Source organism: Neovison vison, chromosome 9 (assembly GCF_020171115.1).
Source record: "Neovison vison isolate M4711 chromosome 9, ASM_NN_V1, whole genome shotgun sequence".
NCBI lineage: Eukaryota > Metazoa > Chordata > Mammalia > Carnivora > Mustelidae > Neogale > Neogale vison.
The window spans coordinates 34315001-34340894 of NC_058099.1; the positions used below are offsets into that span (position 1 = coordinate 34315001).

The following is a 25894-nucleotide window of genomic DNA, read 5'->3' on the forward strand; positions in this document are numbered from 1 at the left end:
ACAAGCCTAATTTTTTGCTCAAAGATATTTCTCTTTGATATTTTCCTAACTTACATGCAGTTATGACAGAATAAAGTTTATCCATAATAGATTATATTTCAGTTTTACTGGAAAATATAACAGTTCTTATTTGTAGGAAATTATGTCAAAATAATCAGCTAAAAAATAAAACAAATCATATAGACAATACACTGGGTTACCTCAAGCACCCATATTTCCATTAAAAATTTTTTTTCACATCAGACAATCACAAGTATTTCTGGACACATCTTGATCATGATTTTAGACTACTGTAACATAAATTAATTTTACAAATCGTTGACAATGTTTGTAGTATGCCTGCTGATTGTTAGCTAAAGATAAACAATACAAGAACCAGTAAAACGAAGCACAATAACATAGAGGCTAAAATCAATGACTTTAGAGCCGAAATGGCTGGATTCAAATCCTGGCTCCACTATTTACTAGCTTGGCCAAGTTACACATCTCTATGTCTCTTTTCTCAATAATAAAATGGGATAGCAGTACCTCTTCAAAGGGCTGTTATGATGGTTAAAGAGCTGGTTAAGTATAAAGTCCTTAGAACAATGCCTGATACATGGTAAACACTCAACTGTATTAATTATTCCTATGATGATGACAATTTAGCACTCTCCACTCTTCTGATGCAAAAACTGATCACGAGGAAATGGCATCAATAAGGTAGCTGAGGGGCGCCTGGGTGGCTCAGTGGGTTAAGCCGCTGCCTTCGGCTCAGGTCATGATCTCGGGGTCCTGGGATCGAGTCCCGCATCGGGCTCTCTGCTCAGCAGGGAGCCTGCTTCCTCCTCCTTCTCTCTCTGCCTGCCTCTCTGCCTACTTGTAATCTCTCTCTGTCAAATAAATAAAAAAAATAAAATCTTTAAAAAAAAAAAATAAGGTAGCTGAAATAAGTGAAATTTATTGCAAAACAGTCAACTCTCAGATGTGACCAAACCTAAGAGAATGTAAAAACTCACCATTTAAGTGAGCTATAGATATAGATAATGACAGTGAGAAAAAAAAGGATCCAAAAGAAAAGGGCAAGTGAAAAATACAGATTTTGTCGGGAGACACCTGCTTGTAGCCAGTTTGTTTGTAGAAAGAAAAGAATTCAGAAACATTGATGAGCAGTTTCTGCACCATGTGCAATGTACCTACTTTTGCATTTAACTGAGGCACACTCACTCAGTAATGCTCTTTGTCGTTCAAAATACATAGCAAAGGGGATGTCTAGGTTGCTCAGTCTGTTAAGCATCTACCTTAAGCTCAGGTCATGATCCCAGGGTCTTGGGATCAAGTCCCACATCAGACTCCATGCTCAGTGGGAGCTCCTGCTTCTCTCTCTGCCTGCTACCACCTTGTGCTCACTCACTCTCTCTCTCCCTCAGACAAATGAAGTCTTAAACAAAAATATATAGCAAAGAGGGCACCTGGGTGGCTCAGTGGGTTAAGCCTCTGCCTTTGGCTCAGGTCATGGTCTCAGGCTCCTGGGATCGAGCCCCACATTGGGCTCTCTGCTCAGCAGGTACCCTGCTTCCCCCTCTCCCTCTGCCTGCCTCTCTGCCTACTTGTAATCTCTCTTTCTCTCTCTGTCAAGCAAACAAATAAATAAATAAATCTTAAAAAGAAAAACATAGCAAAGAATATGTGATCAGATAAATCTGGTCTCAGACTGTATAGTTAGATTTTGAAATAAACAAACCAAAATATCTTGATCACTGGTGAAAAACTAAAGTATTCCATGCCACTCGTAAAGTTTCTATCTTCCCTCAGTTAACTCAAACTTACTTAATTCCTTTTTAACCACAAGGTTTAAATAATAACAACAATCTCAGTGTCCTTACTAGCCTTTCTCTCTTGACTTCTTTTAATAGCTAGACAGCTACTACCTGAAGGCTGAGAAAGTGACTAACAGGAAGGAGAAAGTTGGAGGGACAGAGCCCTATAATTTGGGGAATCTGGGGCGCCTGGTGGCTCAGTCATTAAGCATCTGCCTTCAGCTCAGATCAAGATCCCAGGGTCCTGCATCAGGCTCCCTGCCCAGCAGGAAGCCTTCTCCCTTTTCCACTCCCTCTGCTTGTATTCCCTTTCTTGCAGTCTCTCTCTGTCAAATAAATAAATAAAATCTTAAGAAAAATAACAATTCGGGGACTCTATCCAGCTACTTTAGTAGTAAACACATAATGCATGTACATAAGTGAAGAAAGGTCTTATTTCCTGCTCTCTAGCATCTTAACTCTCTCTTTTTATAGCTTCTGGCACACTCAGATTTCTCCCTGTTTCTTAAAAAACCCCAAACATCCTCTGGACAATTAAAACTCCAGATGATTTCACTATCCTTGGTATTGGTGCTAACATTCTGAGATAACTGTGAATGAGTTCTCATACCTTTTATACCACATTGCTTTCCCAAGCCCACTAGCAAGTTCCAGAAGTTTTTTTTTTTTCTTCTGTTTTTTAAATTTAATTTTATTTTTTTCAGTGTTTCAAGATTCATTGTTTATGCATCACACCCAGTGTTCCATGCAATACATGCCCTCCTTAATACGAACCATCAGGCTCACCTAACCCCCCAAGTACCAGAAGTTTTAAACTAGATTCAGAAGAGATAAAGATAAAGTAATTTTAAAATGGGAGTTTAGAACTTTATTTATAGTATATGTGCTGTCGAAGCGAGCACTAGAACTTTATTTATAAACCAATTATACAAAGTCCATCAGAAATAACAAATATGTAGTAGAACAAATTGTTTAAAACTACTAAAAGTGATCCTGATTCATCTTAACCAACTACATTAAACTCCTTTTATTTATCATTATTCCCTGATTTCCAGTTCTACCTCTCTAATTCTCATGGGATTCTCCTGGGGAAATTTCCTTTTCATCTTCTCCCAAGAATCTTACAGTATCCAGGATATGTCAGGCACACATGTAATCACCTTTAGGTCCAAAGTTGTGTTGATACTATAGTAACTTTAGTCAAAAAACATTTTTTAAAAAGGATAACATCAAATATTATAAAAGTAATGTATATTTATTATAAAGACAGAAAATACAGATAAAAAATAAAAGTCACCTATACTACTACCACTAAGGTAGCTGTTGGAAACATTTCAGAATATTTTATTCTAAACTTCTTTTTATATACAAACAATAAGCAACTGAAAAACAAAATTTAAAAAACGATACCATTTGCCACACTTCCAAGAAAAATGAAGTAGTTAGGTATAAATCTAAATATGCAGGAAATGTATGCACTAATAACTACAAAACTCTGATAACGGAAACTAAAGATCCGAATAAATGGAGACATGTACTATGTTCATGGATTGAAGACTCAAAATATAAGTCAATTCTCTCCATAATGATCAACAGACTGAACATAATACCAATCGAAGTCCCAGCAAGATTTTTTTTTGTAGATACATATGACTTACTCTAAAGCTTACATGGAAAAGGAAAGGAACTAGACTAGCTAAGGTAATTTTACAAAATAAAAACAAAGTTTAAGAAATCACACTATCTGATTTTAACACTTACTATAAACCCATAATATTACAAGACAGTGTGATATTGGTGAGGGGAATAGACACTTAAATCAATGCAAGAGAAGAGACTCCAGAAATGAATCCACAGATGTGGCCATTTAATCTTTGACAAAGAGATAAAAGCAACTCAGTGGAGAAAGGATAGTCTTTTCAACAAATGGTGATGAACAACTGATCATCCATGTGTAAAAAAAAAAATGAACCAACCTCACACTTTATTATATAAAGATGAACTCCAAATGGATCACAGGTCTGAATATGAAACATAAAACAATAAACGTTTTGAGATAATACACAAGGATAAAAATCCTTGTTAACCGCAGTTGGATAAAGAGTTCTCAGAAAGTTCATCAAAAGCACAATCCATAAAAGAAAAAACATTGATAAACTGGATTTCACCAAATTTAAAAACTTCTGCTCTGCTAAAGACTCTCAAGAGAATAAAAAGATAAGCTACAGATTGGGAGAAAATGTATGGAAATCACATCTAAAAAACGCTCTTATATCCAAAATATAGAAAAAAAACTCTCAAAACACAACAATCAGAAAATAAACACAGTAACTAAAAACTAGGAAAGGATCTGGACACTTCAACAAGAAGGATGTAAGGATAGCAAATAAGCACATAAAGGATATTCAACATTTTTAGCCATTAGGAAAATGCAAACGAAAACAAGACAGATACTATACAACTATTAGAATTGCTAAAATAAGAAATACTGACAATATCAAATGCTGATGAGGAGACAGAGCAACTGGACTTCTCATTTTGCTAGTAGGAACGCAAAATCGTTCAGTCACTCTGGAAAACAATACAGCAGTTTCTTATCAAGTTAAACATATATAGATAGGACCAGCAATCTCCACCTGGAAATTTGCCCCAAATGAAAACTATGTTCACGCAAAAGACTATAAACAAATATTCATAGCAGCCTTATTTGCTATAGTCAGAAACTATAAACAACCCAAATGTTCCTCAATGGATAAATGGATAAACAAACTGTAATACATTCATAAAATGGAACACTACAAAAAAATAAACTACTGACACATGAACAACTCAGATGAATCTCCAAGATACCATGTAAGTGAAAGAAGCTAGTCTTAAAACTTTACAATGGTGTGACTCTATTTACATGACACTCTTTTAAAAACAAAACTATATTAATGGAGAACAAATTAATGGCCAGAAGTTATGGATAAGGGGAGGGTGTGACTATACAGAGATAGCATGAGGGAGTTTTCTGGGGGTGATGAAACTGTTCAGTACACTGACTGTGGTGGAGTTTACATGAATTCATACATATTCATATAACTGAACACCAAAAGAAAAAAAAAATTCAATTTTATTATTAAAAAAAGAAGAATGGGATGCCTGGCTGGTTCAGTCAGTAGAGCACGTGACCCCTGATCTCGGGGTTATAAATTTGAGCCCCATGTTGGGTGTAGGGATTACTTAAAAATATAATCTTAATAAAGAAGGATGAATATAAACTAGATTGATTACTGATGATAATATTCCTAAGATGTTTTAAGCAGTAATAGAATATTGTACATTAGATATCAAGTTAAAGAATTAAAAAATGAATATATACTCACCATAAATATTTAAAGAATAGTGAGGCACCCGGGTGGTACAGTTGGTTGAGTGTCCAACTCTCGGTTTTGGCTCAGGCTGTGATCTCAGGGTCAAGAGACTAAGCTCCTGAGCCCACTCAGCTCAGGGCAGAATCTTCTTGGGACTCTCTCTCCCTCTGCCCCTCTCCACTATGCTCTCTGTCATTCTTTCTCTAAAATAAATACATAAAAGTCCTAAAAAGAATAGAAATTAAAAAAAAACTCTTCTATGATTCTTTTTTTAAAGATTTTTTTGTTTATTTATTTGAGAGAGAGAGAGGTTCCCCGCTGAGCAGGGAGCCCAATGTGGGGCTGATCCCAGGACCTAGAATCATGACCTGAGCTGAAGGCAGATGCTTAACCATCTGAGCCACCCAGGCGCACCACTCTTCCATAATTCTTGACATAACTACAGCAAACATTTTGGAATACTTCATTCCAAATTTTTTTCCATGCACATCTATATACATATATAAATACATATATTTGTATGGAAACAGGATTATAGTTCATATACTGTTTTATAATTTATGAATTTCACTTAATGTACTGATAACTTTGATTTCAATATTCATTTTTATATTTTAAATTTTAAATTAAAAAAATATATTTATTTTAGAGAGAGAGGGAAGGGCAGAAGGAGAAAGAGTTTCAAGCAGACTCTGTGCCAAGTGTGGAGTTGGACGTGGGGCTTCACCTAATGACCTTAAGATGATGACCTGGGCCAGAACCAAGAGTCCGATGGTTAACCAACTGCATCACCCAGGCACCTGTTACATCATTTGTGAAATAGCTGAAGAGTATTCCATTATATGGGATGTACTGTAAGTTACTTAAATGAGCTAGAATGTTAAATTTTTGGGTTGCTTCTAACTTTACTATTATAAACAATTCTGAGATAAACATTTTTGTAGATGTATCTTTGCAAACATCCATCACTGAATTCCAGGAAGGTCATCCAAATGTACTTCTGTACCCAGCACAACTTCTCTAATATTATTACTATTATGAAGACAGTTTTCTTTCTTCCTATTAATTTGTAAGAGATTTTTCTTTATTACAGATATCCTATTATGCATTTTATAAAAATCTTTTCTAAGTTGTGATCTATCATTTAAATTTTATTAATGGTCTTTTTGGATGGACATTTTTAAAAAGTTAAATCTACTCTCCCTTTTCCTTTATGGTTTCTGACACAGCTGTCTTTGTTTTCTAATAAAAGTATTTAAACCATTTATTCATTGTGATAAATGATATGTCTGGTTCTATTTTTATCCTCACACTTGTATTTTTATGCATTCTTGCTGTTTCCATTTTATCCTATCACTTGTTATATTAAGTTTCTTTTGCCTCATTTTTAACTAATAATCTAAAATTCATATGGCTTATTTTTCTTAATATTAAAACAAACTTCATTTTATTGGAATTATCCATGATTCACCTTGTAGCTTTTTATATTTTTTAAGGAATTTTTTCTAAAATTAGTAAGTTTGAAAACAGATCAATAGGAAGTATTCATATATGCACTTTACGCCTTCCTGGTTTCAGTGTTCCTTGCTGCTAATTTTATTCTGACTTTTCTAATAAACTCACAAATGAACAACAGCTTAGCTATGTCATCTTTTTTCTCAGGATGTTCTACCCTCTAGGGATTTCTCTACTGCCTTCTGGCATTTAGTATTACACAGGAGAAGTTTGATGCAAGCTTGATGTTGTGTGTGTACGTGTGTATGTGCGTGTATGCGTGTGTAATGTGGTTTCTTCCCCCCACGTCTGGATGTCTGATTTTCATTTGCTTGACATATTCATACATTTCACTAGTGTATGTCTAGATGTGGGGCTTTTTTCTCTCTCATACTGGGTGCGTGTTCTTTCTTATTTATTTATTTATTTACTTGAGAGAGAGAGAGATCACAAGTAGGCAGAGAGGCAGACAGAGAAGGGGAAGCACGCTCCCCATGGAGCAGAGAGCCCGATGCGGGGTTTGATTCCAGGACCCTGAGACCATGACCTGAGCTGAAGGCAGAGGCTTAACCCACTGAGCCACCCAGGCGCCCCGGGTGCGTGTTCTCTTAATCAGAATTTTTGTTCATTTTGCTTTGGATCCCTTCTCCTCTATTCACAACAAGAAAAATGAATTGGGATTTTCTCAATTTTCCTATTTCTTATAATGAGTTTATATCATTTGGGGTCCCCTCTGATTCCTTTTTTAATCTATCAGTTCTTCATAGATGCCTTCTATCAGCTCATCCTCCACAAAAAAAAAAAAAAAAAAAAAAAAAAAAGAGAGAGAGAGACTTATGTCGATCTGGCTAGTTTTGGGAACTGAGGTGGTATCTGCCAGACAGTATAGATCTCTGACAAACTCACTCATGGAAAAATTTAGTTTTCTCAGACGTCTGGTTTATGAGGAACAGGGAAGGAGTTTTAATTATAAAGATGTGCAAAGTACAGATGGTTTACCCCACTAAAAACTGTTATCTCCTCATTAAAAGACCATTCCTGTTGTTCCAGATTTTTATAAATGTATCGAGGTAAAGGTTATGTATAAGCATCCCTTCACCAGGTGAAGTACTGGCAGGTGCTGGGGTTGGTGAGGTGGGTAAGAAAGAAGGGTTTAGAAGTGAGATACTATAGTTTATTTCATTATTGATTCCTATATAAAAGATCACTGGCTAAAGAAAAAATAATAAAAGTTTAGAAAAATGTTTCTGGAGATAATTTAAAAGTTGCATCTAGTGTTCTTACACGTCTGAAATTCCACTAATACAGTGATCAGTGTTCTCAAGGTATATAATTTCCCTTTAGTATCTATGACTACAGATAACTATTTTAACATTAATATAACTAAAAGTTCAATTAGCTCATAATATTTTATTACAGAACTTTCTCAAGTTCTTGAAATTCTTAAATAGCATATTATTATTACTATTTTGATCAAGGCAAAAGTCATTAGAAGGCTGTACAACAAGGCAAGATCGCACTTGTTATTGAACTGAAATCTTGCAAAAATCATAATCTATTTGTAAACAAAGAAAACAATACAATAAAAAGACAAAGGCAAAGTTAATCCTGTCTCCTAGTCCTTTTCCAATCCATTACCAGTCAGCTGAGGAAATCCAATGTTAGCAGCCTACTAGCTTGGTATGCATTCTTCCACCCCATTTATTTTTGTTCATAAAATATATATATAAAAGCACAAATACAGATTATATACAGCTCATCTTAAAAAAAATTTTTTTTTTTAAAGTAATCTCTACACTCAACATGGGGCTCAAAATCACGACTCTACAATCAAGAATCATGTGCTTCACCAACTGGGCCAGCCAGGTACCCCTCATTTTGTTTTTTACTGAAATAAAATCATTCTACAGATATCTGTAAATTTTCAAGAGGAAATATATGTATGTAGCTCTTAAACAGAATACCTAAGTAATTTAATAGTATAAACTGAAGAACAGTGTTATCTTTAAGATGAGTACTCTGGCAGAGATGTCCATAATTAAGTCTTTGAATATTTTCACAGGTTGAAAATCATTCTCAGTTGCTGTATTTTCCTTCATTAGGGACAGTTTGAGGAGGATTATTAGAACTCAGTCAGAAAACTGTGTGAGGGCACCTGAGTGAGTTGGTTAAGTGTCTGGTTTTGACTCAGGTTGTGATCCTGGTATTGAGTCCTATGTCAGGCTCCACAAACAGAGGAGAGTCTGCCTCTCCCTCTCCTCCCCAACCACCCCCAGCCCATGCGTGCTCTCTCTCTCCCAAATAAATAAAACCTTAAAAAAAAAAAAAGAAAAAGTATGAGATTTATAAAATCCAGGGGAGTTGACCTTAGTCTGTAATGCTTAGTAAATGAAATTTTTAGCATTCCAGGTGCTAATTAGAACCTGATTTCCTTAATTTCACACCCCAAATTCATAGCTTAGATAACTATTTCCCAGAATTTGCCCTTATTATTGGCTCTAATAGTAAAAATCAAGTCCAACTCTATATGGGCTTTTATACTTGGACTGAAAATTAAAAAAAAAAAGAAAAGAAAAAGTGAGATGTGTAATGAGTTTGAAATTTAACAAAATTCCCAGTGGTCTGCTGCTTTATTTCTCTAAGACTCAAGTATTCCCAATGCAACTGCTCTGAAAAGTTTATTCCTAAGTCCCATAAAATTCTTAATGAAAAACTAAAGTTTATTTATCCCTTTTATTTATAGGGCTGTTAATTTTGATAGAGAGACTACAAGGGGACAATTCTTCCTCTCTTTCCGTAGAAGTTAGGGGTCTGGAGAAAGGGAACTGTCTCTATCCTCTACAAACTTATTCTTAAAACTTGTATAAATACACTGTAAACCTGCTCTCAATCTGCTAGGTCTACTGGAAGTGACTAGTACTAGGTAAAGGAGCAGGTGTCACAGGGAGAGTTGCGGAGACTGGGGGAAATTGTCGGGTTAGTCACAGATGACTAGAAAGGATACCATTTTGTACAATTTCAAAATAAGGACTGGTTTCTCCTTCAAACTGTAACCATGCTAAATTACGTACCTTCAGTTAAAACTTTCTACCCTCTAAGGTTATTTCCATAAGCTTGTATATATACAACCATGTAAAGTTTCAAATATTCATTTATTAGGTGGTTTGGGAACAGTTCCAATGAATTATTAACTACTAATTCCAGGATTTACTCCTTGAACAATGAACACATATGAATTTTCACTAACATTATCATGAGTTTTGCCTATACCAATCAAGAGGATAAGAGACTTCCAAGCACAGAATCTACTTAACTTCCTTGGGGGTATTCTGGTCTCTCAGGTAAACAAGAATTTTATATGCCTATTCAACAGTTTTTTTTTAAGCAAATCAGTCAAACCTAGTTATGACCCTTGCTCTAATATTATGTTTAAGCAACATGAAAATGAGGTTAAAAGTAAGAGAAATAAGTTATTCTAGCCCAAGTTATATTTTCTTTTCTTTACTCTCAAAAGTTGTAATGTTTAGTTGTCAGCAGAACTATATATTTTGACATACATATCAGTCTATTAAAATGATATACTTGTCTTGTCTTCAATTAAGTTTGGCAGGAAAATTAGTTCATGATTATATGAATTGTAGAATGTTATCAGAATTTTTTATTTTTCCTTTCCTCGATTTGTCTTTCTAAGGCACTGAAAAAGATAATATAGTATACTCCATCACAAAGTGACAGATTAAAGAACAACCAAAATTAAACAGATACTAGTTTCCCATTTTACATATATATTTCTTGAAGAAACATTTATGGACCACTATTGTCTGTGAAACTCTACACAGTTTTATACGGAGTTCTCATTTTTTTTTTAGGATTTTATTTATTTATTTGACAGAGATCAAAAGTAGGCAGATAGGCAGGCAGAGAGAGAGAGGAGGAAGCAGGCTCCCTGCTGAGCAGAGAGCCCAATGCGGGGCTCGATCCCAGAACCCTAGGATCATGACCTGAGCCAAAGGCAGAGGCTTTAGGTTTTAACCCACTGAGCCACCCAGGCGCCCCCACGGAGTTCTCATTTTTATGTATTTATTTATTTAAAAAAAAATTTTTTTTTTTCAACAGAGTTCTCATTTTTAAAAGAAACTTTTGAGTTGCTAAAATTTAGTATATTGCTAATATTTAAGAGAGCATGCTTTCACAGCTTCAAAGGCTTAAAGAAGTGAATCAAGTGAAATCTGTCCTATGAGTTATTTTCTCCCACTGCATTTAAAAATCTGACTTGAAGGAGTGACTCAAGTGCTGAGCTTTCTCCTAGGGGATGGTATTTGATTCTTGTGCGCGATGGCTAAAGGAATTACTGCTAGCATGGATTGGGAAAGAGAACTAAGCAGGGAATTTGGGGAAAAAATTGCTGAAGAAAGAAAATTTAGGAGGTTTGGGTTTCAATTATACCTTACACTGATGAACTCAGACATGCTTCCAAGAAAAAGGGTGACAATCTCAACAATCAGTAAAGACTGCTGAGGCCACGACAGTCTCTTGTTTTTTGCATAAGCACAGTTCTCTGGTACCACAGATGTGGTTCCCTGGCTGAAAGTCAACATTGTATGCCACTCTGCTGATCCTCAGAGGTTGTTTTACAGCAAAAAACTTAAACCATCATTTATTTTTATTTGGAAAATTTTTCCATCTCTTTTTATAAATACTGATATTCTAAATACAATATTTGTAGATTTAAGACAGAAATCTGAGAAACCTTCTGAGCGGGAATTAAACTGACAACTCCTAGAATGTAAGTAGGTGAGTTTCCTCCACATACACTAATGAAATTGAGCATCACTTTACTTTGAGATGTTGGAGAAAGCTGAACCTTACAATGTCTAAACTTTCTTCTTCTTTAAAAAATTATTTGTTTAACTTACTTATTTGAGAGAGAAAGGGAGGGAGAGAGCATGAGTGGGAGGGGCAGAGAGAAAGGAAGAGAGAATTTCAAGCAAACTCCGTGCTGCGCATGGAGCCAGACACAAGGCTCCATCTCACCTTGAGCTGAAACCATGAACGGGCTGCGTAACCAACGGTGCCAACCAAGGGCCCCTCAGTTTTCTTCTTTGTAAAACTGGAACATTAAACATCTATCACATGGTGGTTGTAAGGATTACATAAAGGACACCATCACAGATAAATCTACAGGACACCTATTGTGTGCTGAGGATACAGCAGTGAACGAAGCACGACCCCTTCACTAGTCAGAAATGCATTTAGCACAGTGCTTGAAACACTGTAAGAAGTCAACTATAGCTATTATCATTTTGGAAATGTCAGATATACCTTACAGAATGGGATTACATATGCAAGATGTGTTCACACACTTAAAAAATTTTCTGTATATTTAAGGGGTGCCTGGGTGGTTCACTTGGTTGTGCGTCTGAATCCTGATTTTGACTCAGGTCATGACCTCAGGGGTTGTGAGTGAGATGGAGTCAGTGCTCAGCTCCATGCTCAGCGGGAAGTTTCCTTCTCTCCTTCTCCCACCCATGTGCACTCTCTCCCTGAAATAAATAAATCTTTAAAAATTTTTTTTTCTTTATATTTAAAAAAAATTGTTGACAAGAGGAATCTGTGGCAGACTCAGAATCGGGATTCCTTCTACACTGCAGATTCACTTCCTTTGGAAGGTATCAATGATACAGGTAAATTTCAGCAGGTCTCAAGCCATCCTTCTGCCTTTTACATTGTAAAACTCTGGAATTCCAACCAAATTACTTTTATGCAGTAGTTAACATATGCGGCATTTTCCAAGCAGAGTTCAGGAAAAGCCTTTCATTACACCAAAAATATGAATATGACTCATCAGTTTTTATTACAGATTCTCTTTGCACATATAACTGGTACTTTGGCATTACAGACATCAGTGGTAGCAGGATGTATAAAGTAAATGGAAGTTTCTTAATCTCTTTAACTGATAAGAAGGTAGGGCATCTATAATTACTCAGGGCTTCAGAAATCCTTTGTGTGAATGAGCAGCAAGTTCCAGTAGGTGGGAAGATGGAAATGACAAAGAAGGGAAACAGTATTGTCAGAGGTATGGGCCTTAAATAAGCCGAAAGTACCCACATAACGAGGCAGAAGTAATGACTTAGAAGCAACCACAATGAGTGAGAAAGAGTTTAATCCTAATCAACCTAATTCAGGAGTGTGGGTCAAGAAAGAATGAGGAGCAAGCATTTGAGAGGGTTGCAGGGGAAACACTATTTTCTGTGGAGAACCAGGTTTCAAGACAAACTTAAAGCATGTATGGCACTAAATGAATAGTTCCAGCAACCTGAGGCCAGAATGACTCTGCTTCTAAGTGAATCCTCATGAGGTGCTTCTGGGATGGCAGAAGGACTACAAGCTTCTTCAGATGGAGTCAGTGAAGTCCAGGTTTGACTGGGCTCCAAGGGAATCTTATACAATGTGGGCAGGCTAGAAAAAGATCAGTTAGTGTCCAGAACCTTTACCATGTAATTACAAAAAACCCAACACTTAGATCTTGGCAGATTTAGGGGATAGGGTGCTGCCTTCTCTGAAGTCAGCCATAGCCTCACCCTATCTTAAAAACTTACATTCACTGGGGTTATTAATCCTCAGGGCCATTTTAGATAAAGAGGTTAACACACATTCGAGGCCAAAATTAAGCAGTTAAGCCGAATGGACTACAGATTCAATTCACAGCTGATTTTATATAACCTTTTACAAATCATTCTTAACTGTTCTGTACTACAGTTTCTTATTAAAAAAAAAACCCCAAACTGCTCATGATAATGTCTGAGATCCTTCTGTTATCATAGGTAAATAAGACTATATTTGTAAGAGCGTTTCAGAAGAAAGGAGTAAAGAAATACGCTATTAAATGTAACTGCCTAGCTAGAAAATCTGCCTAAAAAAATTATAATTGACAATGTAATGCAGAGAACAGTAGTATAAAACTAAGCCAACTTAGGATTTTTGACAGTACATATTAAAAAGTAAGTTTAAGCTACTTTAAAAAAAAGAATTTATTGGGGTGCTTGGGTGGCTCAGTCGGTTAAGTGGCTGTCTTGGGCTTAGGTCATGATCCCAGGGTTCTGGGATCAAGCCCTATGTCAGGCTCTCTGCTCAGCGGAGAGCCTTTTTCTCCCTCTCCCTCTCCCTGGCTCTCTGCCTACTTGTGTTCTGTCAAATAAATAAATAAAATCTTAAAAAAAATTTTTTTTTAAAAAGATTTTATTTGAGAGAGAGTGAGAGAAAGAGAGAGAGTACGTGCACATGAGTGTGAGAGGGGAGAGGGAGAGGCAGAGAATCTCAAGCAGACTCAGCGCTGAGCCCAGAACCTGATGTGGAGCTTGATTTCACAACCCAGCAATCATGACCTGAGCCAAACTGAAGAGCTGGATGCTTAACTGACTGAGCCACCCAGATGCCTCAGACTACTTTTTTTTTTTTAAGATTTTATATTTTTAAATATTTTTTGAGTTATCTCTAAACCCAACGTGGGGCTTGAACATACAACCCCAAGATCAAGAGTCACATGTTCTACCAACTGAGCCAGCTAGGTGCCCCACTTTAAGCTACTTTGGAAAGAAATAATAACTATTTCCACACCCAGTCCTGAGAATCACATTCAATGTCAATAGTGGGCCAGGAAATACAAGAAAAAACGGTAAGATATCATTTTCTCCCTATCTGATTGGCCAAAATTTTAAAAGATCAATTATGGTATTGAGGGCACTCTTTTTCTGTAAAAAAAAAAAAAAAAAAGATTTTATTTATTTATTTGAGAGAGTATGTGAGAGAGAGAGCATGAGCAGAGGGAGGGGCAGAGGGAGAAAGAGATGCAGACTCCTATTGAGCAGGGAGCCCTACCAGGCTTGATCCCAGGACCCTAAAACCATGATCAGAGCCAAAGGCAGATGCTTAACCAATGAAGCCAACTGGGTGCCCCTGCCATCTAGGCGCCCCTGCTGAGAGCACTCTTAAACACATCTGGCAGGTGGATATAATGGCACTATTTATTTATTTATAGGTTTTATTTTTAAGTGATCTCTACACCCAGTGTGGGGCTTTAACTTACAACACCAAGATCAAGAGCTGCATGCCCTACCAACTGAGCCACTCAGGTACCCCAACAGGTACCAACTTTTAGAAGAGCAACTGAACAATATTTATCCAGATATAAATGTATATAACCTTTAATTACACAATCCCACTTAGAATCTGACTTACTGAAATAATCTTATACAGATATGCACACACATAAAGATATGTATTGTAGCACTGTTTGCTTAAAAAAATGGGCTGTAACTATAAATCCAGATGTATTGGTAGAGAAAATATCAGGTAAATTGGTACATCCATATAGTGGAATAAAAGCTAGCCCCCTGACAGGTAGATCTTTATGGGATAACACAGAGATATGCAATCATAAGGAATTAAGCAGAAAAAGTTAAATTGTAGAACAATGTATAGGACAATGACCTTGTTTTTATTTGTTTAAAAAGATACTTTAAAAATTATAATTGACAGTTGATATATTTACATGAGAAACATATATACCATTCATATTTTAGTAACTTTTAATTAGAAATTCATCTCAAGGGGCACCTGGGTGGCTCAGTGGGTTAAGCCTCTGCCTTCGGCTCAGGTCCTGGGATCAAGTCCCGTGTCGGGCTCTCTGCTCAGCAGGGAGCCTGCTTCCTCCTCTCTCTCTGCCTGCCTCTCTGCCTACTTGTGTTCTCTGTCTGTCAGATAAATAAATAAAATCTTTAAAAAAAAAAAAGAAACTCATCTCAATAGAAACCATATCACTTTCTTATTGAAAATGTTACAGGTATACTCCAATATAAATAAAATTAGAAAATGTTTATGCTTTGTATCATGTCTTTGGGAAGTATAAATTATAAAAGGAAAAGATTCTTACTTTTTAAAATAAAAATAACTTCTACAGCCCTTCTGGTCTTTGAAAAAAAAATTTTTTTTAAAGATTTTATTTATTTATTTATTTGACACACAGAGAGAGAGAGAGAGAGAGAGATAGCGAGTGAGGGAACACAAGGGGAGTGGGAGAGGGAGAAGCAGGCTTCCGGCCAAACAGGGAGCCCAATGCGGGGCTTGATCCCAGGACTCCAGGATCATGACCTGAGCTGATGGCAGATGCTTAACAACTGTGCCATCCAGGTGCCCTGGTTTTTGAAATTTTGACTAAAACTCCATATGATGCAAAATGATGTCCAACATAACAAGGTGTTAAAATTTAACATGCTACAGGTAACTGAATGTCTTCTGAATTACTTTCGTTTTTTTTAATCTAAAAAACGAACTAAGATAAGCAAATCTAAAGTCTTGGCAGTTTTGTCCTTCTTGCTTAAGACTATTATATCAGTAAGAGTCATCAATAATCAAGCCAGGCTTCATACAGACTTTTGTATTCATCTGCTAAGTAGGTATATATATATTTCACCTAACTATGCATGAATAGGTAATAAATTTTACGTGTTTTTTATTACATACCTCTTTTGTTTCAAATCTTTACTTGGCAAGCAAAGGAGGCAAGTGTGGGTTTACAACATTTCTTGATGCCTCCTGATGAACCAACCATTCAGTAGGATCCCTATTAGAACATTGCTTTAGATGATGAGTAGCCAAAAGGACATGCCTATCATTACATATGGTATAGAATAAACATTCTTTTAGGCAGGCTGAGTGATAGTTACAAATTGGCCCTCTGCCCCCAAAGTCTGACAAATTATACACAGGATACTCACATCAGCGTAGTGGCCTATCATACCACATCGGTCACATCGTTTTCTCCAAGAAGGTCTTTCGAGACATCTGTGAGTGGAAGACATAGGCAAAGAACAGCCTAAGCAAAAGCGGGCCGGGCAGGCATATTGGAGGTGTCCTCTCTCGGAACAGAGACAGCAGGGGCGGACTTTCTAGGTAGCAAACAGAAAATCTCTTTAGCAAAATGGGTAAGTCTCAAATAGAAGATCAATTTTTCTTTTTCTGTATAATTACATAAAGTTAATTTCCAATTTGAGACCCCAGTGAAGGTCAAATCTTGAGTATAACTGTAAAATCAAACAAAATGTCTTAAGTCAGAGCTTGAATGCAAGCTATAGGTATTCTGTGGTTGCCAAAAAGGCTAATTGTGCGTGTATCATCAACAGGCATCTACTTCTTATGCCTCGTCTTGTAGGAACATTGACAAAGTGGACTGTGCCCAAGTGGGAAAGTGGGATGAGGAGGATGTAGAAGCTAAGAAGTAGGAGGAACAGATACTGAAAGAGGCTTCTTTGCCCAGAGGACCAAAGACAAAGAAGAAACCTAAAAGCTGTCTCAAATATGTCTTTATGTCTGAAACACAATCATTTGGAAGAAGGTGTAGGTAAATGGAAGGAATGTTTCTTGAGAGCTTACTATGTCAGGGAGTATCTAAGAACTTTAGTTTGGTGTTCTTCCAAAGGTTGATTGGTCTGTTTAACATAATTTATACCAATAAACACTTAAAAATGCTTAAAATGATAACTTTCTAACAATGAAAATTGTCCCACAATGAAACAAGCTGTCTCATAAAGTAGGAGGTTTGGAAGGGAGAGGGTCTCAGGAATCATTTGATTTAATCAATCTCCTCATTTTATAGACAAGAAAATAGAGGCACATAGGGTGAAATGATTTGCCTAAGGTTGTGCAACTATCAATGAAAAGCTAAACCGATTCCAGGTTTTTCTGACTCTAACTTCATTCTTCTTTCTCTGCTACTATTATAGGCATGACTTACATGAAAAATGTAATGTGAAATCTACAAATATATTATACAAGATTTGAATTCTAAGGTTATAGGGGTTTACTCTTAAGATTCTGATTTTTAACAATGAGAAAGAAACATTATGTATTTCACATACTTGTGGAAGGGGGCAGTTTTTCGATAAATGGCCACATTTGTCACAATTTCTACAGGTAACATTTTTGTTGGCTGAATAGTATCGGTGGGTCCATCTTCCAGATGCTCTATTATTAACTATCTGGGCCTAAGGGGGAAAAAATCAATAATTAATAATTAAATCAATAATTTTAAAAAACAATAATTAAAAAAATATTCCATTCTGTTCAAAAGAATTAATAGCCATAGTTTATTTAATTTAGAACCCAGCAACATGGAACTTTTGTGTTCTTAAAAGAAGTTAAAAAAACATAAAAGGGATTGCCATGAAGATAACTCTACTTCTTGTCTGTCTCTCCCTCATCCTTTTACACGTCTCTGTATGGTTCCATTTCTTTTGTATTCCTCTCTACTTACAGTTCAGGTCCAGTAGGAGTACTGACAGGCATCATTTAGACATTCTGATGGCAATCAGAGCCAAAGATATTACTGATTTCTATATCTGAATGTATACCATATTTTTCTAAATGAGAAACTTGCTTAAATTTTTACCCAGGGGATTTTTAAAAAATGATTTTTGTCTTCAAAGTTATAAAGCCACATAACAACTGAACCCATTCTCTCTTCTGAACAGCCCAGGGTTACTGCCTATAAACCGGATTATAATTTCTAAGAGACAATGAGATAATTTCCTTCCAGTAGAGTACTTTTAAGATTCACTTTGCCTACAGTAACCCAATTCTAGTTCTCCCATATTCTAACCAAAATCTAGTGTCTTGCAAAAGAACATTAGCAAAACGTATCAAATGGAATACCTAAAGGGGAATATGTATATCCCAACCATGCTTTCATCTTTTTGGGTAGAATTCCATTTTTGAAAAAGCTTTTCATCTTTTACTTGTTATTCTGCTGGATTAACCAGGTAGGCCCCAAGTAGACACAATCTAATTATCTCTTAAAACTTTTTTTTTTTTAACCAAGTTGTAAAATTATTCTCTTTTCTAACCATCTGTCACAATTAAGGCTAATAATTGACAAAGACAAACACCTGCCACATCCTAAATATAGACTAACCATTTCCTTACACTGAAGAAGCAGTTATTTCCGGTGTTGATCTTTAGTGGTACCAGGCAGTATGGGCTGAGAGGACTCACCATGGCAGAGAAGAAACAGAAGGGAAAGGGGACTAAATCATTATGGGAATTAACAGACTGACAAAAATCAAGGCTGAACCACACTTCTGAAAAATTCAATCACCATAGACTGAAATCAAACTTTTTCTTACAACATACTCAGACCACCTACTATCTCTAAAGTTTATTAAGTTATCATACAAGTGAAAGGAAACTTCAAATCAAAGGAATTTATTCATTATTCATAACTTCAAAAAAATTTTTTTTACCTCTGCGTCTTTGTCACTGATGAACCAACTTACAGCATCTTCTCCTACAAAACAAATAAAATGTTACTCATATCTTGACACCTTGAAAGCACTTATAGACTGACATTATTCAATCGGTCAGTATTGAAACTGGACCCCAAAGGTGTAGTGAGATATGTGAATACTTTAACCTCTTATCTTGGCTCCATTATTACTTCTGTCGCTCTGAACAAATACTTAATCTCTCTCTTTTTTAAAATTATTTTTTAATACTCAACCCCTCTTAATCTCAGTTATGTTACCTGTGAAATTCATGGGTACTATTTGCCCCATGTACCTAAAAAATACTGTGAGACAAATAAGCTATGTGGAAATGCTCTGAAAATCGTTATAAAAAATTTTCTTAAAAAAAAATCAGCGAAGAAACAAAAAACCCAGTAGCAGATCCAGAAAGAAATCTTATCTAAACTTCCTTTATCTGATTAAAGCAGAGCTTTATGAAAGTCAGCTGCACAGCACCCTCCTTCCCCCCACTTAGGGTCACTAGTCAGGGAAGTGACTGACTAGTCATTTGGCTTCTAGGGCATTTCAAAAACACCAAGTTGTATAAGCCAGCATCATTAAAACATTCCATCCTTTGAAGCCCTAAATACTTGTATTGGTAAACAACCTTCAGTAGTCTGGTAAACAAACTAGTTGGTAAACCAACCTTTACCTCTGGCAACTGAGTTGAGTTGCTCGTTCCTGAGCGCTCCAACACTTTGTCTTTCCTCCTGCTCATCTCTCTATCACTCATTAGTTCACAGGCCTCCACCATTCAGACCCAAGAAGGCAGAGGAAAGGTTTTTGCCTTCCAATATCAGTTATTAACTACGCCCACTAGCTTCCCATTGTAGTTGACTTTTACTGTAACATTTTTAAAAACTGGACTTTATGAATACAATCTCATGACTGGGGCTAGAAATTTAGCACTGTATTTTATAACATCAAATAAAGTGAAAGAGAACAACAAATAAGGAGACCAAATACCCAGAAACCGTGGACCGATCTAAAAATACAAGCGTTAAAAACCTAGGGGCCTCGGGGCGCCTGGGTGGCTCAGTGGGTTAAGCCACTGCCTTTGGCTCAGGTCATGATCTCAGGTCCTGGGATTGAGTCCCGCATCGGGTTCTCTGCTCAGCAGGGAGCCTGCTTCCTTCTCTTCTCTTCTGCCTGCCTCTCCGTCTACTTGTGATCTCTCTCTGTCAAGTAAATGAATAAAATCTTAAAAAAAAACAAAAAAACAAAAAAACCTAGGGGCTTTGAGAGCTCCTCTTTATCAGCTGTTTTCTTCTCTTTGCCCTTTGCAAATTGCTGCTATTTCTCTGGTCCACTCATGACCAGGAGCAGGGGACATATGACTAATGCAGAAGCTATGGTATCAACAAAGGATTGAAAGATTTTTTTTCTCTCCTTGAAGCAAAGTTAAGAGTTCTTCCTTCCTCCTAACTATTCCTCTTCTCTATCTTGAAAACACAAATCGAGCTGGACTCTTTTAAAGGAATTTTGAGGAGACATGAAGTAATCTACATTTCCCCAGGCCTACAGGAGTAAGTGTCTAGAGATACATTTTAAAATAAAATAGTTTTACTAAGAAAACCTAAAGGCTGCTTTATGAAAAGACCAATCCATAGGAGGGCAGAGATGCTGTGCAGATGATTATGTCCTTTGTCAAGTTTGGAGGCTGCATCCATATACTGAGCGTGGAGAATACATTAAATAGTTGTGCGTCATCACCATCCACAATGGCCTTTCATTCAAAAGATTCATCTAAGGAGCATGCTCTGCTGTAAGTTTTAAAGCTGCCTTTTGTACCTCCATGTCCTTCATCTTTAAAATTCCAAATGACCACTATAAATCACTTTAATTAAAAACTGCCTTAATATTGTCCTTAAAAAAAAAAAAAAGAAAATAAAACCTAAAAAGCAGTAAAATGCAAACTAGCAACTATCACCACCCCCCCATTCCAAGTAAATTTATAGTTGAACAGAGAACAGTGAGAAAAGGGAAAGTCTGAGAGAGGAAGATCCGACCCCATTCAGATTGTTTCCACATTCCTGTGGAATTCCAATAATATTCCAGGTTGTATACTAACTCCTCAACAAGTTACAGTATACTCTTGCTAAAGAAAATTTATTAAAAGGCACATGAAACAGGTTTCAATTACAGATGAAATCAGACTTTTCAGTAGTAAACAGGACAAAGACATCACCAGAAACACATGCCCCAACTCCTGGTGCTACCCAATGGCTCCAGTGCGGGTTTGATCTTGGTAATAGCAGCTGACTCCCGCCCTTTCTCTATTATCTATCCTGTTTTCTTCTTAACTCCAAATCCCAAACTAATGGAAGCTTTGTTTAAGGACAACTCATTAGTATTTCTACAGGCAGCCAATTCTCCACTTTGCTAAACTCCTGGTACCAGGCTTGGTAGAAACCTGGGTTCCAGTCTTAACCCTATCTCTTATTTGCTGTGTGGTGCTGGGCAGGGTATTGACCTTTACTGGGCCTGTATAATAATGGGTTGGGTTACCTGGCATCCATGGTACCATCTAGCACTGTTTCCATGATTCTCTTGAATTTTCATTCATTATTAAAAATCAAATCCATTGTCCTCCAGGCCACTGCAAATGGCACAGGGTGTCAAGATAACTTCCCACAGGAACCAGAGTACTCTCCTCCATGTGTTTACCACCCCTTGCCATATAATATAAAATGGGATCACCCTCAAGTGTAAAATTAGAATTGCCCTAAAGATGCCCAAGATTAACTCTTAGCTGCCTTAGAGCCTTGTCTTGCTAATTTCTGGGGCTGTGATTTTTTTTCAAACTGCAGAATTGTAACCAAAGCAATAGCTGGTAATTTCTTTTTTGCATCAAATCAATGCAGTACAACAAACATACTGAAATGTAACAATAAGCAAAGCGCTATAGGGTGAACAAAGATGAGTAAGAGCTTATAACTTAGTAAAGAAGATAAATGAAAGAAGAAAGGATTAAGAGAAGACCAAACAAAAATTCTACAGTAAATGTGGAGGAAAAATAGACAATGTCTGCATTTAGGGGGAAAAGAGGGAAAAAAGTCACAGAAGATGGTTTTATAAAGAAACCTTTATTAAGTATAATTTATATATTATAAAATATACCCATGTAAAAAATACAGTATGATATATTTTGACAAATGTACACACCTGTGTAATCACCACTACAATCATATATGGCACATTTCCACCATCCCAAAATGCTACCTTGTGCATATTTGCAGCTGATCCTCTACCCCAGGGCAACCACTGATTTGCTTTCCATCACCATAGATTTGTTTTGCCTGTTCTAGGACTGTATATAAATAGCATCATGTATTATGTACCATTTTGTGTTTGGCTTCTTTCACTCTGATTATTTGCGAGACTACCTATGTTGTTAGATAGCGGTTCCCTTTTTATTGCTGAGCAGTATTCCAGGGTGTGGATATAACAATTCGTTTAGCTGTTCATTTCCTGATAATAGGTTATTTCCAGTTTTGTGCAATTATAAATAAAGCAGCAATAAACATCCTAGTGAAAATCTTTCTTTTTTAATTGACCTAAGCTTTCATTTTTGCCTTGGGAAAATACCCGGGAGTAGATTACTGGATATGGTTAAGTGCACCTTTACCTTTATATAAAACTGAGAAATTTTTCCCAAGTGCTTCTGTCATTTTGCATTCTCATCAGCAATGTATGAGAATTCCATAGTTTCATAATCTCACCAATACTTGAAACTGTCTTTTCAATTTTAGTCTTTGAATGTGTATGCAGTGATGCATTAGGATTTTAATGGGTGTTACTCTGATAACTAATGATGCTAAGCATCTTCATGTATTCATTGGCCATTCGTATATCTTCTTTTAAAAACTATTTGAGTTTTCAGCTTTGATTGATTGTAGGCTACACGCCCAGTGTGGAGCCTAATACGGAGCCAGAACTCACAACCCTGAGATTAGGACGACCAGAGCTGAGATCAAGAGTCAGACACTTAACTGACTGAGCCTCCCAGGCACCCCACAGTTTGTTTTTAAATTGAGTTGTTCTTCATTTTTGAGAGTAGTGAGGGACGTTGTCTTTGTTTGATCGAATTATAGGAGTCCTTCATATATTCTAGATACAAGTCTTTTATTAGACAACCGCTGGCAAATATTCTCTCCCAGTGTGGCTTGCTTTTTTTCTTTTTAACAGAGTTCTCAGAAAAGCAAAATTAATGAATTTGACTTTTCCCTTTATGGTTTTCTATGTCCAGAGAAATTTCCCTTTGCAAAGTTACAAAAGCAAGCCCTTTTTATGTTTTTTTTTTCTAAAATTCTATAGTTTTAGCTTTTTATGTTGAGTTATTACCCATTTCTCCCCATATGAATATCCTGTTGTTCCAGTATCACTTGTTGAAAAAATACCCTCTCTTCATTGAATTGCCTTACCAACGTTGTTGAAAATCAACTGACCATAAACGTGAATTTGCTAAATTCACTTAGTGTTTAAAGCTTTTTAAGGATTCCTCCCAATTTTCTATAAACATTCTATATATAACAGGTGTAATATGCAGTATTTTAAGTGGTGACAGAAGATAATCTTTATTTTGTTTCAATAGGATGAAAAAATTCAATCTTTCTGAATTAAGCAAACTGTTTGCTGTAGATTTTTCATAACAGTAGATTTCCTACTCTCCTAAGTTTTTAAAAGGAGTATGTTTTAAATTTTATCTTATGCCTGTTCTGCATCAGCTGAGATGGCCCCATGGTTTTTCCTCTATTAATATGGTGAATGACAGGGTTTCATTTTCAAACAAATAAGCCTTGTATTACGGGATTAATACCATTTGGTTAGGATGTACTCTGCTTTACAACATACTACATAGTACAATTTGTTAGTATTTTATTAAGAATTTTTACATCTGTGTTCATGAAGGATATTTACACTTCTCATAATGTCTGTCTGGTTTTGATACTGGGGTAAAATTGGCTTTATAAGAGTTGAGAAGTGTTGGGGAGAGTTTGTGCAGAACTGGTATTGTTACTTCTTCCTTAAATATCTGATAGAATTCACCAGTGAAGTCCATTAGACTGTGGAGTTTTCCCTTGCTGTGAGCCAGGAATTTCACTTGCGGGGAGGTTCTAAAAATAGTAATAGAAATAGCAATTCTACTTTTTTAGTAGGTATGGAGCTATTCACATCTTTTAGCTCTGCTTGGGCCCGTTTTGGTAATCTGTGACTTTCAAAGAATTTGTCTATTACTTCTGAACTGTTGAAATTATCAGCATAAATGTTCATAATAGACTCGTATTCTTTCCCTTTGATTTAGCTAATTTGTACTTAAGCTCATCCAGTAAATTTTTTTATCTCAAATACTGTATATTTCAGTTCTACAAGATCCATTGGGTTCTTTTTTAATATCTTCCATTTCTCTTATTATATTTCTTTTTCTTTAAACTTCAGTATGTATTTTTAACTGCTGTTTTAAAGTTCTTTCTGGTAACTTCATCATCTCTATAATTTCTAGGTTTCTTTTATTTGACTGATTTTTTTCTCCGGGTTATGAGTGACATTGTCCTTCGTATGCACAGTAACTTTCTTTCTTGGATGCTAGTTACTGTAAATGGTAGTCTGTTGAATGTCTCCATTTTGTTTTCTTACTTTAAAGTGTTAGATTCTGTTTCGACAAGCAGTTACATAAACTTCAGATTAGCTTGACTCTTTTGAGCCCTTTAAAGCTTTGTCAGGGTAGGTCCACAGTACAGCTACTTTACTCTAGAGCTAATTCAGCCCTAACTAACTGATATGTATCTTCCAGGATTTCTGTTAAATGTTTCAGGTATTCCATACTCTCTCTTCACTTTGGTGCAGCTTAGAGACAATAGGCTTTTGTCCACATCTAGTGGCGTTGGACCTATCTCTGCACAGATAGGAACACAGTATCCTTGGGGATCATGGGCAAGCCTATGCAGACTTCTGGAATTCTTTCCCTCCGTACTCCAGTACTCTGCCCCACAAAGTGTAGATTCCTTAGCCTCTCCAAACTCTCATCTCAGCTTCTCATCTTAGTGAGGCTGCAGTCCTGTGCATAGGTCCCCTCTTTTGGGACCATGATGCAGTTGTCTAGGCAGAAATTAAGGCTGAATGTAGGGTGCACCTTGCTTGTTTCCGTCATGAATCATGGCCCAGTACTGCCTGTTGTCTATATTCACCTTCCCCTTTAAACCTCTGTGTATATTGATAACAGCTGTTTTAAAGTCCTTCTCTGTGAATTTCATCATTTCTTGTCAAGGGGGCAAGGTTGATGTAAGTTTACACAATATTGCTGGAAGAGAAAGTCCTATATAGGATTTTAATAGATGGAGATGTGAAAGGACACCAGTAAAAAGCAAAAGTATACAGAACAGAAGTGTGTAGGAGAAGAATCCATGAAATAAGATGGGATAGGTAGGGAGACAAACCATAAGTGACTCTTAATCTCACGAAACAAACTGTGGGTTGCTGGGGGTAGGGGGGTTGGGAGAAGGGGGTAGGGTTATGGACATTGGGGAGGGTATGTGCTTTTGGGTAAATTGGAAGGGGAGATGAACCATGAGAGACTATGGACTCTGAAAAACAATCTGAGGGGTTTGAAGTGGCGGGGGGGGGGTGGGAGGTTTGGGTACCAGGTGGTGGGTATTATAGAGGGCACGGCTTGCATGGAGCACTGGGTGTGGTGAAAAAAATAATGAATACTGTTTTTCTGAAAATAAATAAATTGGAAAAAAAAAAAGAACAGAATGGCAGAGGTAAAAGGATATAGCAAACAACACAGTTTTATCGGAAGAGGGCATGGTAATTTCTTTATTAAGAATTGTCATAGGGGCGCCTGGGTGGCTCAGTGGGTTAAGCCGCTGCCTTCGGTTCAGGTTATGATCTCAGGGTCCTGGGA

At 36.6% G+C, this 25894-nt stretch overlaps 1 protein-coding gene across 4 annotated transcripts in view; it reads right to left on the reverse strand.

The window, feature by feature from the left end:
- The window catches only part of ZCCHC7 (zinc finger CCHC-type containing 7), a 249919-nt gene that overhangs the window by 33695 nt on the left and 190330 nt on the right, over window positions 1–25894 (reverse strand). For all 4 annotated transcript variants that reach the window (XM_044265342.1, XM_044265339.1, XM_044265340.1 and 1 more), the window contains exons 3-5: window positions 18946–18989; window positions 17566–17691; window positions 16426–16596 (exon numbers count right to left, since the gene is read on the reverse strand). In XM_044265342.1, the coding sequence (XP_044121277.1) occupies window positions 16426–16596; window positions 17566–17691; window positions 18946–18989 (341 nt within the window). The remainder of the gene's footprint in view (window positions 1–16425; window positions 16597–17565; window positions 17692–18945; window positions 18990–25894) is intronic.